The sequence below is a fragment of the Leucopleurus acutus genome (genome assembly GCF_964270905.1).
Source record: "Leucopleurus acutus genome assembly, chromosome: 11".
NCBI classification, from domain to species: domain Eukaryota; kingdom Metazoa; phylum Chordata; class Mammalia; order Artiodactyla; family Delphinidae; genus Leucopleurus; species Leucopleurus acutus.
Window position 1 is genome coordinate 76407610 of NC_139152.1, and position 18724 is coordinate 76426333.

The following is an 18724-nucleotide window of genomic DNA, read 5'->3' on the forward strand; positions in this document are numbered from 1 at the left end:
CGAGTTAGAGCTGCACACGTTTGTAAGTCTCAGATCTGGTTGTGTGGCACATAGCTTGAAACTCCTGGGATAATAGTGAATACTCTAACTTTATGCCTACAGTCTTCCTCCTTAGTCGTCCTTTTTCATAATCCCATATTTACTTTAGCACTATCAGTTCTTAAATTTATCTTAAATCTTGTTTCTGTTTATTATGTATCTGCTCTCACTATAATTAAAGCTCTTTGAAGGAGAGATTTTGTCTTAATCATCGATGCATAGAAGGTGCTCAGTATTTGTTGACTGCTTGGTGGAAAACGAGGGCCTTAATAAACGGTAGCTAAAATAATCATCATTTCCTAGAATGAAGTCTAGGACATAGAAGATGCTCATACCTGTTTGTTAAAATACTTGAAGTTAGAAGGAGAAAACAAAGCTATTTCATTTTGACAATGATCATTCACCTAATCAGATAGGAGTGGCAGAGGGTGAGGAAAGCAGTATTTAACAGGTCTTAAAGGTCTAGCCCCATTCCTCACCCTATGTGTTAGTTAGGATATTAAGCCAGCTCTTGGAGACAGACCGGTTTATTTATCTTGCATGTAAAATTCTGAGCTATATGACAGCTTTACTCTATGAAGCCACAAGGGATCTGGGTTTCTTATGTCCTTTTGCTCTGCCATCCTAGAGACTGCTTTCTTCTGTGGCCCCAAGATGAGTCACCAGTGTGCCTACGTTCTAGCTCATATTCCATTGGTCAGAATTTAGTCACTTGGTCATATTTAGCTAGAAGGAAAGCTGGGTAGCTATTTATTCACAGTGAGCGTCTACCCACTAAAACTTGGAAATGTTATTACTACAAAAGAAGGGAAGAATGGTTTTTAAGGGACAACCAGCAGTCTTTGCTGCAGCCCAGTTTGCAAAAAGGAGTTTCTAGTAGTGATGGAAAACCTTAAAAAAAAAACTATTCAAGGACAATTCAAGATTGAATAAAATATCTAATTTCTCTTCTATGTAAATACAGAAAGTATCTTTCCTCTAAACTTAGACTAAAAATGAATCCCAGATATTTTATTTATTAATTTAACCTTAGACGTCTCGTTTCCACAGGTAAATGTATATGAGAAAGAACTTCTAGAAAAATATAAATAAAATAGAATAATAAAAGATATTTACTGATTTTTCTTGTACTTTAAATGCCTGTCACATCCCCCTCGAGGACTGCCTGTTCCTCTAAAATCATTTAAATTTAACCATTTCTTTTTTTTTGGTATGCTAATACAAATTACTATTTTGGGAAATTTTAGAAAGGGTAACCTTTGTCAGATTAATTTTAAATTAAAAATTAATTAAAATTTTTAATTTTAAAAAATTAATTTTTTTACTTTTTTATTTTAAAATTTTATTTATTATGTTATACAGCAGGTTCTTATTAGTTATCGATTTTATACATATTAGTGTATATATGTCAATCCCAGTCTCCCAATTCATCCAACCACTACCACCAGCGCCCTGCCACTTTCCCCCCTTGGTGACCATACGTTTGTTCTCTACATCCGTGTCTCAATTTCTGCCCTGCAAACCGGTTCATCTGTACCGTTTTCGTAGGTTCCACATATATGTGTTAATATACGATATTTGTTTTTCTCTTTCTGACTTCACTAACCATTTCTTTTTCTAATTTCTAAGGGATAGAATTAAATTGAGAGGGGGATATCTCATTCTAATATTTTATTTCTCTTCTACGAGTATCCCCTTCTTAGGGAAAAGTAGAAAAGCCTGTTTGCCTTCAGTTATTATCAAAAGTGATATCAGAAATATATTTGTAAATATAAAGCTTCATGAAGATTATTTAACGCTTGTATAGACATATTGTAAAACTTAAGAAACAAATTGTTTTAGTGACTGTCTTAATCACCTAAGGCTGCCATAACAAAATACCACAGACTGGGTGGCTTAAACAACAGACATTTATTTCTCACAGTTCTGGAGGCTGGAAGTTCAAGGTCAAGTTGCCAGCTGATTCAGTTTCTGGTGAAAGCTTTCTTTCCAGCTTTCTCAGTGTCCACACGTGGCAGAGAGAGAGAGAGGGAGAGAGCATGCTCTGGGGATGACATTCACCCTGTCAGATCAGGGGTCCTCCCTTAAGCTTTCATTTAATCTTAATTATTTCCTTATTCCAAATACACAGTGGGGAGGGGGGTAGGGCTTCCACATAGAATTTGGGGGAGATGCAATTCAGTCCACAGCTATGACAAAGTGCCTTTTTTTCTGGTAATGTATACCTCTGCCAATGACCACACAGATGAGTCAAGAGGCCAAAATGCTGGAGTTCTGTTAGTCAATAGATGTGTCCTAGGCTTAGCTGAAACCACGACAGATATCATCCAGGTAACCTTAGATCCACATGAAATGCCTCACAAATACAATGTCTTTAAAGTTGGAAGGGTGGGCTCACATCAAGTCCCTGCCTTGGGGAGAAATCAGTTCAACCATAATGCAGTTTTCTGACCCACATGATTGTAGCCCCCTGAGCTGCAAGCCTCGTGTGCCCTGATCCCCGGCCTGTGTTGTTTTCTAAGGGATTCTTTGATTTAAAAAGAAAGAAAAAAAAAAACTCTGCTTACTCTTTCCAGCCCCAATTTCATCTTCTTTCTTTCCTCAGAAAGCACAAGATTCCTAGATGTTTATCTGTTTCTCTTTGATGATTTCCTCTTAGTTACGAAAACTAAGCGCAACAAAAAGGTAAAATGCTGTTGTCTCTAAATAATTCTGCTAAATGAGTTTAGAAATATTTCTGAATAAGTTGAGTTAAAAAGAGAAAAGTTTCTTATACATCAGATCGGACTTTACCCTCTAAAAAATGGAGGCATTTTAAAATACTGGCTTTTTCCCTCGTAGAGTGCTGGACTGAAAACAGTAACAAAAGCAAGTCCCATTTCTTAAGGATGTCAAAAAGTGTGTATATTTTTAGAATGACTTAGTCTGTATACTTTCGAGGAGAGTCCCAGAAGCCACAGGACTTTATGCCTGGCCTGCCTCAGCAAATAAAATTAAGATACTTTTGTCCATATCCGCCTTTTCCTCATCCAAATTGACTATCACAACAAAAGCTGCCAGAGCAGGGGGCCTCTCTAAACCGTCTGCTGCCAAGTGCTGAGGTGATATCCACCACCCCTTCTCACGTTCTTCCTGAGAAATAACGCTTTGGGGGCTGCAGGTGGGAAGGAGCCCTGGTCTCTCAGTGTCTGCCTATAATTAAGAACTGCAGAAGCCAAACAAACGTACAGTTGGCATCACAGGAAAAAAACGAGTCACCAGGGGCTAGAGCCACAAAATCCCTTCTAAGAATAGGGATTTCTCCCTTAAGTATTAATGGTTACCATTACTGTTGTTACTCCCCGTTAAGCCATGGGTCTCATGGTCCACCAAAGGCTTTCTATCTAATGTCCCATTTCACAGTTTCCCTGACTGGTGTGTGTGAGTGCTTTCAGGAAGAGGCCTCCTCTACAGCCTTCAGACACCTGCCCTTAGAGATGGGAAGAGGATCTGCAGTATGTTTTTGGCTGTCGGAGATAACTAATGTTGTTCTAACCCACTCACTTCTTTACTAAACGACTAGCCTTACACAGATGTAAGATTATAAGACTAGATCTCTCAGATCTTTTAATAACCTAAGCTTTTAGATGGCATGTTGGTTAGTTGAGCTAAATAATTTAAGTGTCTTTAAGCAATAAAATAGACACCCATTAATCCATGCATAGTTGATCAGTGGTTGAGGGGGGAATGGGTGTTGGAGAATACTAAGTCACAGTTTTGAAACTTGGATGGCCTCTTATTTTCAGCTACCCAGGCTAGCACGTCTGACAGGCAAGCTCTGAAAAATCTCTGTCCCCTTCTAAAACCTGACGTTAAGCACAGCTTACCTTCTCTTTACATGATGGCACAACTCAGAGCCCATGAACTAGTGGCAGCCCATTATTGGCCATATTATAAGATAATGTTATGGTTTCATGCTTCACAACTTGATTCCAAAATAAGTAATGTTATCTGTTTAAAATTCCTCTTTAAATTCTTCCGTCTGATAAATCTGAGAGAACCACCCGGAGAAGACACCAGGTTTCATTTTTTTTTTTTTGGAAGAAGAACTAAGGAATGTTATCTGTTTTAAATTTCTCTTCACTATTTAATGCACAAATTACTTCACGTACATCCCAATCTCTGACACCCTTTTTTAAAAAATTCAGTATTTTATATATTCAAAACAATTTCAGTTATTTACAAATCATAGAGCATGGAATTTATTTATTTAGATTTTAGTATAAGATTCCATGGACAGAGTTGGCCAACATGAGGCTTCTCTTTCTTGTTCATTTAACTCAGTACCATAGAGGGATACTACTGTAAATGAAGATCTTCCCATTGATGTGATAATGATTTAAATGTTTCCCAGCTATGAAATTACCCTGTTATTTATTCAGGTAATTAAACTTGGGGATCAGAAACACTATGCTTTAAATCACTGTGTACTTTGGGAAATGCTTTTCGAGACCCAGAAAGAATAGTAAGCCGTATTTCAAGCAATTGTTTCTAAAAATCAGTTTGCTTAAGGATGTACCTGAAGTATGTGCATCAATATTTACTTCCTACTTATTGCATTATGTTCCTCCTTAATTTTAGAAACTTGGAGGCTCAGACCCGGGTTTAATGTGCCCTTCACTTATTCCTGAGCTACAAACAGTAATCAAAGAAGGTGGTTCATGTATGGTACTCGATCAGCCCATTCCACTAGACAGATTGGTTGTCAGAGGTCTCGATCCACTCCACATGTCAGGTATGTGTCTGTTTTCATCATTCAGCTCATCTGTTTGCTATCCCAGAGTTTTATGTTGGCCTTTTTTGGTAACAGGACATGAATCTAATTTAAATCTTCATGAAAGTTAATACTGGGTTCCTGTGTAGCTAAATATCACTCACTCTACAGGCTACTTACGGAAAGAGTATTGGACTTGCTTCCAATGTTTGGATGACCCAGCTCTGCCACTTGCTAGCTGTGTGACCCTGTGTGAAGGTACTTAAATTTTCTAAGCCACAGATTCATCTTGGTAAAATCAGGATAATATCTACCCCAGTGAGCTGTCATGAGAATTAAATGAAATAATGCAGGTAAAGCACTCAATAAATGATAGCTATTATTAGGATTGTTATTCTGTTAACCATTTTTAGTACTATTGCTGTTGTTAAAGCACTGGTAAACCATGACATGCTATGCAAGCCTAAGATATTTTATTGCAATTGCTCTATAGAAAAATGCCAGAAATAAATATATAAATATGTACATGTACATACATATATACATTATGTGTGTAGATCAGAAATGTATATTTTTATCTTTCAAGCATTTCCTGAGCGTCTCCTGTGAACCAGGCACTCTGTAAGTGCTCTGGAGTTACAAAGATGGAGCTCTCAGAGCAATGAAAGATCAATAAATCCTGTCAGGAAAGCCCTGGGCCTCGGAGGGACTTGAAGGACATTCTGGCCTACTTACTACTGGGTGGGTGGCAGCAGTGTTCAGAAGGAAGCATCCATCATTCTGTCGTGGTACAGGCTCCTAGAAGACCAGCAAAGCCAGGCAGGAGTGGAGTGCCTTCCTGTCCCAAGGGAGGAGCAGGAAAAGAGGGAGCACCATCCATGTCCTGCAGTTCCCACTCCAGCAGCCAAGCCCAGAGCACCAGTCATTAGCACAGGACCTACTTGTACTCAGCAGAGCCACATTACACAGTGAATACACCAATGAATAATAATAATAGCAAAACTTCACATCATTAAGTTATGTAAGTTGTATATTTAAATGTTTAACTCGTGAATGGATGCAAACTCTCTCCCCAAGAGCAGCAGGGCTCCAATGAGGGGAAACCTGTATCCAGAACTAGAGCCTTCTGCCTCTTTTGTCTATTCTTTCTGTGTCTACTAAGATTTGCTGAAAAGCAACTGGGCAGCCCTTAAGGCCTCTTAGATCAGATTTGGCATGGACCAATCACTGTCACAGGCCAAAGTCTGCATAAACCAGAGAGCTTTCCCAAGCAAGCCTAAAAGGGGGCATTTCAGAGGAGCACAACCTTCTTACTACAGTGGCCATAGTTAGAAGATTCTGCCATGATAAATGGGTGTGAGTGGAGGAAGGTGTCAGATCCCCCAAGCAAGAGAGGGAAGCAGCATGGGCTCAGGTGAGCCACAGCCCTGCCAGCCAACTGGACTTTATGGGAAATCTGACATCACAGGATTCCCTTAGGAGATGCTTGTTTTTTCTCCTGTATTCCTTTTTCTTTTTCTTTTTAAATAAAATCAATACCTTTTTAAAAACCATACTTCCACCATCTTTTGTTACTTTTTGACTTGTCACTACCATTTCATTTGTTTTTTAAATATTTTTCTCATTGCTCTGGTGGCTATTTTAACTGTTCAGACACAGTGCATGAGGTAGAATAGCTGTAGAGTGAGAGAGTGTAAAGTGTGAAAAAAGAAGAGATTGTGCTTTGGAGTGGCAGAGACCTAGTTTCAAATCCTGGCTATATTATTCACAAGCTGTGTGACCTTGGAAAAATTCACCTAATCTGTGCCCTCATTTGTAAGTGGGAATTAGTTGACTTTTTTTTTTTTTTAATTGAAGTATAGTGGATTTACAGTGTTCCAAGTATACAACAAAATGATTCAGTTATACATACATATATATTCTTTTTTAGATTCTTTTCCATTATAGGTTATTACAAGATATTGAACTTAGTTCCCTGTGCTACACAGTAGGTCCTTGTTGTTTATTTTATATATAGTAGTGTGTACCTGTTAATCCTAAATTCCTAACTTATTCCTCCCCCACCTTTTCCCTTTGGTAACCATAAATTTGTTTTCTATGTCTGAGTCTATTTCTGTTTTGTAAATAAGTTCATTTGTATCCCTTTTTTAAATTCCACATATAAGCGGTATTATATGATATTTGTATTTCTCTGTCAGACTTACTTCACTTTATATGATAATCTCTAGGTCCATCCATGTTGCTGTAAATGGCATTATTTCATTCTTTTTTACGGCCAATATTCCAGTGTGTGTGTGTGTATATGTGTGTATATATATATATATATATATATACACACACACATATACACACACATATACGCATCACACATCACACACCACATCATCCTTATCCATTCATCTATCGATGGACATTTAGGTTGTTTCCATGTCTTGGCTACTGTAAATAGTGCTGCTGTGAACACTGGGGGTGCATGTAGCTTTTCAAATCATAGTTTTTGTCTTTTCCAGATATATGCCCAGAAGTAGGATTGCTGGATCATATGGTAATGCTATTTTTAGTTTTTTAATGAACATCCATACTGTTCTCCATAGTGGCTGCACCAGTTTACATTCCCACCAACAGTGTAAGAGGACTCCCTTTTCTCCACACCCTCTCCAGCTTATTATTTGTAGATATTTTGATAATGGCCATTCTGACCAGTGTGAGCTGGTATCTCATTGTAGTTTTTATTTGCATTTCTCTGATAATTTGTGATGTTGAGCATCTTTTCATGTGCCTGTAGCCATCTGTGTATCTTCTTTGGAGAAATGTCTATTTAGGTCTTCTGCCCATTTTTTGATGGGTTGTTTTATAAGTTCTTTGTATATTTTGGAAATGAATCCCTTGTCGGTGGCATCATTTGCAAATATTTTCTCCTATTCTGTAAGTTGTCTTTTTGTTTTATGGTTTCCTTTGCTGTGCAAAAGCTTTTAAGTTTAATTAGGTCCCATTTTTTTTATTTTTGCTTTTGTTTTCATTACTCTAGGAGATGGATCCAAAGAAATGTTGCTGCAATTTATGTCAGTGTCCTGCTTATGTTTTCCTCTAGGAGTTTTATAGTATCTGGTCTTACTTTTAGGTCTTTAATCCATTTTGAGTTTATTTTTGTGTATGGTGTTAGAGAACATTATAATTTCATTCTTTTACAATAGCTGTCCAGTTTACCCAGCACCACTTATTGAAGAGACAGTCTTTTCTCCATTGTATATTCTTGCCTCCTTTGTCATAGGTTAATTGACCATAAGTGCTTGGGTTTATTTCTGGGCTTTCTATCCTGTTCCATTGATCTTTGTATCTGTTTTTGTGCTGCTACCATACTGTTTTGATTACTGCAGCTTTGCAGTACAGTCTGAAGTCAGGGAGTGTGATCCCAGCTCCATTCTTCTTTCTTAAGATTGTTTTGGCTATTTGGAGTTAGCTGACCTATCTTATACAGTTGCTGTGTGGTGTTAATGACACAAAAAGGAAAAAAATACATAGCACTGTGCCTAGTACATAGTAGGTGCTGAATAAATGATGTCAACTATTAATTGTTAATCATTATATTAGAACATCAGAGAGAAAAAAGCTATTCCTGACCATTTATTATCTCCTTATTTTATTTTCTAAGCCTAGCCATACCAGGTCCTTTTGTTTATTAAGCCCTTAGTAGCCATATTACAAACTAAACAGATGAGGGATACCTTAAATAACTGAGAACTACAGTTACAATTTTGAGGAACATGGAATCTGAAATCCAGCCAAGAACAACAACCTGATCTTTAAAGCCTCACTTACTATAGGGAATTTATAAAGAGAAAAATCAGGGAGTAAAACAAAAACAGCCAGATCTTTTTTCCAGAAAGTCATTTTAATAGATTTAAGTCCTCTCACCCCAGAGAAGCTGGACAGAATTTCATGACCTTGACAGGCTTTGTTGTGGTAGAATTTAGGAATTATGAGGTTTAGTCTATTACAATCTGTAATAGTGAAGTAGTTCTTGCAGTTAAGAAAATAAAAGTCTCACATTTGCTTTGTTTCTGAAATGAGGCCCAACTTGCCTCAGTGAGTCTGAATTAAACCCACAAACTGGGCTTCCCTGGTGGCGCAGTGGTTGAGAGTCCGCCTGCCGATGCAGGGGACACGGGTTCGTGCCCCAGTCCGGGAAGATCTCACATGCCGCGGAGCGGCTAGGCCCGTGAGCCATGGCCGCTGGGCCTGCATGTCCGGAGCCTGTGCTCCACAACGGGAGCCTGTGTACCGCAAAAACAAAACAAAACAAAACAAAACACAAACTTCAAGGAACAGAAATAATGACTGTGAGCAAGCATCAGCTTAATGGTCATCCAGGAAGAGTCAGTGTTCTCCTCCTCCTCTCTGAAGTACTTGTTTTGACCCAGAGCCAGCCCTGGTTTGGTTTTGTTTGTTCCTGAACATAAATTGACTGTAGAAAGAATGTATAGGCTGCAAAATTTTATTCCTGGTGCTGTATAAATAATTCAAGGAAGAAGCTTTCATTTTAAGAGCTCCAGCTGTATAAAAAGAGGAAAATCTGCTCTCCCAGTATCTCCTATCATTTCTTTAAGAGACCAGCTAGGAAATGACAGAACAGACTGTTTCTTTTCAAACACAGAAACCATGCCAACATTTTTTGTTTTGTTTTACATTTCACATAATTTGGTGGATGTTGGATTTTATTTGAGTCCATTTTTTTGGCTTTTCTTGGACTGCTGTGAAGCATTCAGGTGGTTTTGTATTTTTGCTACATCTTAACTTGTTTAACTGTTGTTTTGATGTGACTTCCCTTTAAGTACAAAAATAAAACATTTTTAAAAGGAGTGGTGGAGGTCAAAGAAACAGTGATTGTATTATTTTTCATATTTGTATTATCTATATTTTACACACACAAAATCTACCTATTATGCTAAGCTTTTTCCTTGGGAAGGAACACATTTTCCATCACTTAAGCCATAAATGCATTTCCTCAGGCCCCAGAAGTCATTGGCTAAGGAAGAAAAGGTTTTCATATTTAAGTGGTCTCTCTTTGGACATAGCAGTAAAGTCTTGGTCTTGGAATCAGATTCTTTTTTAATCAACATAAACCTCCCACACTCATTAATAAACAAACAGAAATCCAGGTTCTTGTATTGAGGAACTGGATTTCATATTAAATGCTTTGGCTTTTTGTCTTTCATCTTTTTCTAGTCTTTGGGCTGAGAAACTCTTTCCTCATACAACATGAAAACAGCTATCAACAGTGTATAGCAGCATTCTTATTACAAGCCCAAACAGAAAACATCAAGGTATGTATTTCAATTTTGTAGGTTTTGATTCTTCAGACTTAAGGAAAAAAATCTCACCCCAAGCTCATTAAGGAACAGTGAATGGAAAGTTTTGTGTATTTTCCTCTCCTGCTTTGGGAAGGGGGGAGGTTGGAAGGAGGGGAAGGATATGAATATCTAGACCATACCAGGCTCAGAAACCTCAGAACTGACCATCTTCTTACATCCCCAGTGTGGACACAGCCTCCCTCATTTTTTCCTGTGGCAGAAGCTCAAGAGCTGCCTCTGACTTCTGGGAGGTCTGTAGGAAATGGGGGAAGAACTGCTTTGGATTGCGTGCTGGATTTTTAAGATGCTCCGATCAATTTCCAAAGCCCCAGTATGCACACAGTATGATGCCAGCTTAAGTGAGGGGCTCCTGCAGAAATGAACTGTGTCAAGTCTTCTTTTCACCGTTTGAAACTATGCTACTGTTTTTACAGCTATGGAGCTGAAGAGCAGCTGCCTATCTGACTCTGGTTTCTTTATCTTAGAAGTTTCCATTTTTGTCTTTCCCCTGGTAGGCTTTCATCAGGGCAGCAATGTGGCCAGACAATTAATGGAAGACTACATTATTTTCAAGGAGTCAGTTTCCTCCCTCAGTCTGTTTTTCAAGTTATGCCACTGATTAAGAACTTCTGTTTCTACACAAAGTGGAAATTCAAGAAATTCAGCTTTCAAACTACTTATATTCCCAGTATTCATCTTTGTAAGTAGTCGTCATTGACTATTATGGTTTCTTGATTCCTCACAATTGTTTATCCAGCTTGCATACCATATTCATCTAATCCATTTGCATTTTCATATGTGATTACAGGTATTTATGATATATTCGATTTAAGAAAGAAAATGGGAAACATAGGCAAATGTTTCATCAGTCTTCAGTTTTAAAGAGCAAGTCAACAAATACAAAAGAAAATATTAATCCAAATATGTGAGAAATTTAACATTTTCTTCTCTATATATATTTTTTCTTTCTTAACAGAAAACATGGATTGCACAATTAACAGCAGCAATCTCTTGCTTCACCAAGAGTCAGGAAACCAAGAAGATGTCCATATTCACTTTGCCTGCAGAATCCTCGGAAATTTAAGGACCCAAAACAAGTGGCACACCTTTTTACACATTGGGGATTAAGGTATTCTTTCATTCAAACTTGTAACACTTACCTAGTGATGAGCTAAAAGAAAATGTGCATTTTAAAGAAGTTCCGGAATTTAAGCTAGGAAATTCCTCAGCGTAGAGTAACAATGGCTGCAACAAATTTGAACCAGAAGGAATTTCTTGCTAAGTGTATACATGCTGATATCCAGACTACGTTATAATGCTTCAGTCAGGCTTGCAAGAGGGGTGAGGGAAGTATGATGCTATTATAATTCGTAAAAGGTGAATGATCAGGTAAATGCAGTATCAGGAGGAAAACAATGCCCACTGCTTGCATCTGATATGAATTCTAGCATCTTACTTTGTGTGTATCTGTAATGAAACCAAGTTTCCTACATGACTTACAAATCAGCCTTACTGGTCTACAGTCCTACCTCATACAAAGCTTGATTGCTCTTTTAACATACTAAGCAATGAATAATAAGGTCTCCATCTTAGTAGCAGTTTTTAAATTCCTAGTCGCCAACAGTTTATTTATCTCAGGTATACTTTATATAACTCTTAACATGGAAGGAGAAAATCCCAAAGACTAAATTCCATTGTTTTAAGAAAGAAAAAGCAAATATCTGTTCCAGTTTCACCAGTTAACAGTTTTACTTGGGAAATTTCATAGAAATAGTAGGATATCTTTCTCTAAATCTCACTTTTTGAAGAACAGTGGAGTTTGTCATAAAACTTCTTTCTGGTTTTGAGTGTGTGTGTGTGTGTGTGAGAGAGAGAGAGAGAGAGAGAGAGAGAGAGAGAGAGAGGCACAGTACAGTTACTTCGTCATATTTGGCAGGACTTGAAACATCATTAGAATTTCTTAAGAAAGAGAGCTTGAACTACTATCATGGTGGAATATACTATTAACTACATGTAAGGAACTAGTTCTTATAGTCAGATTATATCAAAAGGAAATCCACAGATTTCAATTTCAGACATGGTACCTTTTGCAGTTTCCAGAATGGAAGTAGTAAATTTATCAACTTGGACTGCAAGACAAATTATACCTTAACTGATCTCCTTAAGCTGGAGAATGGGATAGAAAGGATGATGCTTGGGGAAGTCACATGCACAGTTAATTCTTTGAGAAAAATGTGATTTCACCATGTAAACCAGGCAGTATAGACAAGTGCAGCATAACAGTTATTTTCAAGGGCCAAGCACCATTAGAATGGAGGGTCACAGCCCATGTATAATAATGTCATATTTATTAGGAGTAAGTGAAAATGAAAGGAAGATCAGGAAGGCAGTAACTATGGTCAATGCCTAAGAATAAATGAGAAAAAAAAGGCAAAGTACAGGAGAACAAATTTCAAGTGAGTTCTTAGAGATGAAAAATATGTACTTTTTTAGAAAAAAGTTAACAATTTCTTGCAAGGATTTCTAGATATCAGCCAACTTAGGAAAAGGGCAATGGACTAGGTGATCTCCCAAGATTCCTGTCTGAGTCCAGTAAACATATATTTGTTTATATGTATAAAACTATTTTCTCCCTTAAATCTCATTAAAGGAAGAAAAAGACTGACTAAATTAACATGTAAATTTAATTAGTTAAGATGTAAAACAGCTTTAAAATATTCAATATACAAAGAAATATTAGCACTTCTGTGTTCACTGCAGCACTAGTCACAATAGCCAAGATATGGAAAAAACCTTAATGTTCACCAACAGATGAGTGGATAAAGAAACTCTGGTACATACATACAATGGAATTCTATTCAGCCTTGAAAAAGAAGGAACTTCTGCAATATGAAACAACATAGATGAACCTTGAGGACATTATGCTAAGGGAAATAAGTCAGTCACAGAAAGACAAATACTGCATGATTCCACTTATATGAGATTTCTAAAATACTCAAATTCATAGAATCAAAAAGAGTGGAATGGTAGTTGCCAGAGGCTGGGGGTAGGGGGAAATGGGGAGTTACTAATCAATGGGCATAAAGTTTCAGTTAAGCAAAATGAGTAAGCTCGGGAGATCTGCTGTACTGTACACTTCTACAAGAGTTGTCAAGAGGGTAGATCTCATGTTAACTGTTCTTACAACAATAAGATAAACTTAAAAGAATATACTATGTATTTAAAGTGAAATTCTATAAAGCTCACAAAAGAGCATATCTAATATATAATATATTAAGTGCTTGAGGATATACATGTTATTGTCTTCAGAGGGAAACACAAGAGTAAAATGAAAAATCCCTTCTGGAACTTTGGTTCCCAGGGGGAAAAAAAAATCAGTAAAAAGCAATGGTACATTGAGCCTTTAAATGGTCACCTGGGTATTAAATGTACAATGAAAGAAGAGATTAATATTGTTTAATATTTTTTAGTTTTGTTATTTTTCTCAATAATGAATGAAATGAAAAGGGGCTGTCTCGAGCAAAATAGCATTAGTAATTTCTCTTGAAATATGAACTTAATTACTATTCTTAGTTGAACATTAAAGCACACCCATTGTGAGGTTGGGCTTGACATATATATATACACTATTAATACTATCTATAAAGTAGATAACTGAGAACCTACTGTATAGCACAGGGAACTCTATTCAGTGCTCTGTGGTGACCTAAATGGGAAGAAAATCCAAAAAGGGATATATGTATACGTATAGCTGATTCACTTTGCTGTACACTAGAAACTAACACAACATTGTAAAGCAACTATACTCCAATAAAAATTAATTTAAAATAATAAAGCACACCCATTGTCTATATCCAAGTGCAAAGTTCTAAATCTGTAAATAAATTAATGTAAAATGGCTAATTTTTTAAATAGACAAAATAATTTAGTCACAGAATATACTAGAAATTATTTTTTAATATCTTTAGCATATTTTTTAAAAAAGCAACAGTTCAATAAAGGATTCTTCCATTGTTCTTTATACAGATTCAAATGTTATATAATTTATCAGTTACATTTATAATCAATAACCTTCCACTCACTGAGTTTAGAAACCACAGTATTTACTGAGCTAAACTCTCTCACAAATAAGGCACAACTACATGATCACAAGTAGTAAACAATACAATGAATCCAAAAACTAAACAAAATATTCATGCAAAAGTATCTACAGAAGTTATGAATATATGATCCAGTTCAAGAAGTACAGAATGTCATATACATAACTGCATCATGTTACAGTAAATTCACTACTTCTACAGGGAGAGGACCTAGCTATTTCCAATTCTGCTTTATACAATTTTACATAAATTTAGTAAGTTTATGCACAGTATTCACATTTGCAACAATAACTGATCATTAAAATTCAGGCAAAGGGCAATTAAGACAATAATGTGTGGTACATTATATAATTACAGAATACCATTCATCAAGCTCTTGTCTAGAAATACTAAATTGATGGCACGTTTAAATTTTGTGGATCAAATCATCCATGGTTTCATAGCCAAAGTGCATTTAAAAAAAACTGCTGTAGTCAAATAGGTCATGAATATCAAAATATATGATCGTAATTTGCTTTCCACTTAAAAGCTAAACATCTTTATGCAAATGCAAGGTTAAAAAAAAGTGGCTTTAAAGTTCCCAAAACTATAAAATAATCATAAAGCCTCTTCAAGAGAGATGGGGAACTAACAAATTTGGCAGTTACTATGTAACACTACTATGAAGAAACTATTAAACTAGCTAATTCCACATTAAGAGGTAGTTGAACAAAATTACACACTGCATTGAGGTTGTTGTGTTTGTTTCCCTCTTTTCTTCAAAATAAACAAATCCTATACCAGCAGCTTTGTCTTCTTTCTACTAAAAATTCTGTAGGTGTAGGTGTAGTTTATTGTACACTAACCCAGCAAGACTTGATTTTAACTCACGTTTCTGTGCTTGGGTTTAGAATTTACTAACAGGTGATGCCAATAGGCTTTGCATTAGAGCTGAGAGCTGGGACTCCATACGTGCCAGCTCTAAATCACTGACAAATAGTACCAGCAGACATCTAAAATGTCGAACCAGTAAGCACTCAGAAGATGACTTTTTAATTAAAAGAAACAGAAAACCCTTTAATTTTTGTTTCCAAAACACCTTATTGGTGAGATTAATAGCAAAATATTGTTTCATTTCTAAATATAATAGCCTAATTATTTGGGGCCTAGGAAGTGAGATTAGCTAGATGAAAAGTAGAAAATCACTCAAATACATATGGTTATATTTGTTGTCCCCACAATTTTTTATGAATATGTGGGTGGGGGGACAAGACAGGGATAGGCCTTCAGTGCACCCAACTGGGAGATGAGTGAACAAATATTCTAAGCCAGAAGAATTCCCGTGAAGTTTCATATCATAAAAAAATAATAACAATAGTGCTGTAAATGTTTTTCCAACATGCTTATTAATTTACTTATAAGTGTAGAATTAAGACTATTTGAAAGAATTTATATGAAAATGCATAAATAATTTTAGCTCAATTTTTATTATCCAACTTATTTTTAATAAAGATCCACTGTATTTCTTCATTCTATACGCTCAAGGATATATGTTTATTTGAGTCCAGGGACTCAATCAGGGTCCTTAGTAGCTACTGACAACAGAGTTTACTTAAATGGGTTTTTTAAATAATTAAATGAATATATGGCAATCTCTTTGTTTGTATACATTATAGGAAGAGCATAAACATAATTTCAGCATGATATTTGAAAGCAAGTGTACATTATAAACTGTATTATAAATGAAATATTAGCTCCCATCCTTCCCTATTACCAAATGATTGCACTGAATGAATATATAGCTTTACTTTCTTCTTAGAGTAATAAACCAATATTAATGAGTTCTCTCTTCAGATGTTCTCCAATTTTCCAAATTAATAAGACTGATAAAGTTCAATTCCATTGTTCAGCATCCAAATAATCTAATTTTTAATTACCCTCAATTTGCCAGTCTGTTTCAGTTCTAGTTATAATTTGGGGATTCCTAAATACATCTGTTTTTGGCGATACTCTATTATCCAACTGTTATTTCAAGGTAATTTCATAGCATTATTTTTGCAGAGTAAACAGATACACAGTTGATATGGAACCCCAAATTCAGAACCTTTTAAAATTTAAGTCAAATTTAAAACTTAAAAAGTTTCTTCCCTATTAGGTAAGAAGAGAATATAAAGCAGAAAATATAAAGCAGAATATTTAATGTCTCCTTACCATTTTGTATTTGTTTTCACAGATAAGACTATAGCAATATCAGTTACTAGCTTTAAGATGCAAAATCTATAAAACAATTACAGTGAAGCTGAGCTATGTTTGAGAAGGTTAAACCAAATTACCTTGAAAAAAGCAGATCCATTAAAAAAGCAAATTCAGATTCTTGAAGATGCTGGAGAGACAAAATGAGGATATAAAATGAAGGCTAATCTCAGAAGACTTCCCACTTAAACAGAGAATACAAGCATTATACAACTTCTATTATTCACCTTCCAACTGGGGATGAGGGTGGGAAGTTTTGTAGGATTCTTAAGACTACGTGGGAGTTTAAAAATGAGATAGAAAAAGACAAAAAGAAAAATTAACCCTAATCTTTAAAATACAACCCGAGGATAACCATAAAATAAGCAAATTAATTTTCCAGAGGTTTTCATAAAATCCACCCAAGAGAATTTAATCAGTATTGTTAAAATAAAAACCATGTTTGAATTCATAGTTAATATTTAAATATAATCTGTATTTGGAACACTTGAGTAGTAAATTTGTAACATAACAATGCAACTGAGCTATGGACCTGTGTATAAGGGAAAAAAAGCTTTATAGTTCTATGCATTTCACAATGAGAATATTTAATATAATGTGTTATTGTGCAACACAGCTGATATGGTAACATCACCCATGTACATTTCTTGATACTAAATGTGGGAGAAAGAAGAAGTAAGCTATGGAAGTGCATTCATGTCATTTCTGAACAATGAAATTATATTTAAAAAAATACATTGCTATTTTCCGTCCAAAATTCATTTCCATCCAAAATTTATTTACATTTCATTGGCTACTTCTAAACTTGGCATGAAAGCTATTCCAGGGTAAATGGAAAAAAGTAATGAAAGATGGGCTCGAGTCTCACAAAAATAGAAGAGTTTTACTTGATAACATTCCAAAATATATGAATTCTAATTTGGTTTAGTATTGCAACCACTGTCCAAACCGAATAGTAGTAGTCCAAGATATCTATTAAGTGTATTATTAAAAATCTAATGTTAGTGTAATATTACTCTGAAGTTGTGATAACCCATTATCCTTGCAAGTCATTGAAACATGCATCACAGACACGAACAGGCTTCTTGGAAGAAGGAGTTAAGGCATTTTTGGCTGAACACTCAGCACAGAAGATATTTCCACATTGTCTGCAGTGATGCTGTAAATGACAAAAATTAAACATTTTTAAGCATAAAAACTAGCAAAAGTATTATGAGACTACAAGAATACAGCAAACTTCACTGTGAAGGTATACTAACTTTCAAGTGATTAGCATTTAATCTCAGTATGTCGATTTAATCCCTTAGTTAATTTGAATGCTTCCTATTTAATCAGATACTGTACTAAACATTTAATATGGAATTTATCTTGGAATTCTCAGAAGAACCTTAGGAGGCATTTTAATGCCTTAATAAAGTGCTTAATAAAGCACTTCTATCAGGTGAAAAATTATTCCTATTTACAAAATGTTTCAGGCATAATTTCTTCAATAGGAATATAAACTTGAAACATCACATAATGGCATTATTTTAAATGATTTTTTTTTTTTTTTTTTGCGATACGTGGGCCTCTCACTGTTGTGGCCTCTCCCGTTGCGGAGCACAGGCTCCGGACGCGTAGGCTCAGCGGCCATGGCTCATGGGCCCAGCCACTCCGCGGTATGTGGGATCTTCCCGGATCGGGGAACGAACCTGTGTCCCCTGCATCGGCAGGCGGACTTTCAACCACTGCGCCACCAGGGAAGCCCTAAAATGATTTTTTTATCTCTGCTTTTTTTCCTTTAAGAGAACCCTATGATGACTAAAACATGAGTTTAATACTGATGCACTGGTTCAGAAAATGATTATCCAAGAGAGTAACTCAGTAGGAAGGTAATAACTGAATTTAAAACTAAAATAGAAACACATACACTAACCAGAAACAAGATTTCATGAAACTTAATTCTATGTAGTTGTAAATTAAAGTTAATAAATGGCAACACTTTTAAAATCTGTCAAATGCAGGACAATTTCGATGGTTAAAACATTGTCACTGAGAAATAAAATCAAGAACCACAGCAATATAACAAAACCATTTACCCGTCTCACGGTTACTGAAAAGCCTTTCCCACAGGCCATACAGTTTTGTACTTCATTGTCTTCAGCCCACTTTCTATTCAATGCTTGTGTATGTTTGATCTATTAAAAAAAAAAATACATTATAATGTTCAGTGCTGTAAAGAATGACTGATAATTTCTAAGTTGGTGGCC

General features: G+C 35.8%; 2 protein-coding genes across 8 annotated transcripts in view; one reads left to right on the plus strand and one right to left on the minus strand.

Annotated features, from left to right (window-relative positions):
• Positions 1-11227, plus strand: part of PLEKHG7 (pleckstrin homology and RhoGEF domain containing G7) — a gene marked incomplete at both ends in the record, with an annotated part of 88964 nt that extends 77737 nt beyond the window's left edge. The window contains 4 exon segments of the mRNA XM_082850458.1: positions 2645-2724; positions 4660-4813; positions 10019-10116; positions 11120-11227. Of these exon segments, the coding sequence (XP_082706584.1) occupies positions 2645-2724; positions 4660-4813; positions 10019-10116; positions 11120-11227 (440 nt within the window).
• A 2890-nt stretch (positions 11228-14117) lies between these two features.
• Positions 14118-18724, minus strand: part of EEA1 (early endosome antigen 1) — a 271730-nt gene continuing 267123 nt past the window's right edge. For 6 of the 7 annotated variants that reach the window (XM_082851184.1, XM_082851183.1, XM_082851181.1 and 3 more), the window contains 2 exons: positions 18554-18652; positions 14118-17634 (listed from right to left, as the gene is read on the minus strand). In XM_082851184.1, the coding sequence (XP_082707310.1) occupies positions 17512-17634; positions 18554-18652 (222 nt within the window). In that variant the 3' untranslated portion in view covers positions 14118-17511. The remainder of the gene's footprint in view (positions 17635-18553; positions 18653-18724) is intronic. The other variant, XR_014326625.1, reaches the window with a different exon arrangement.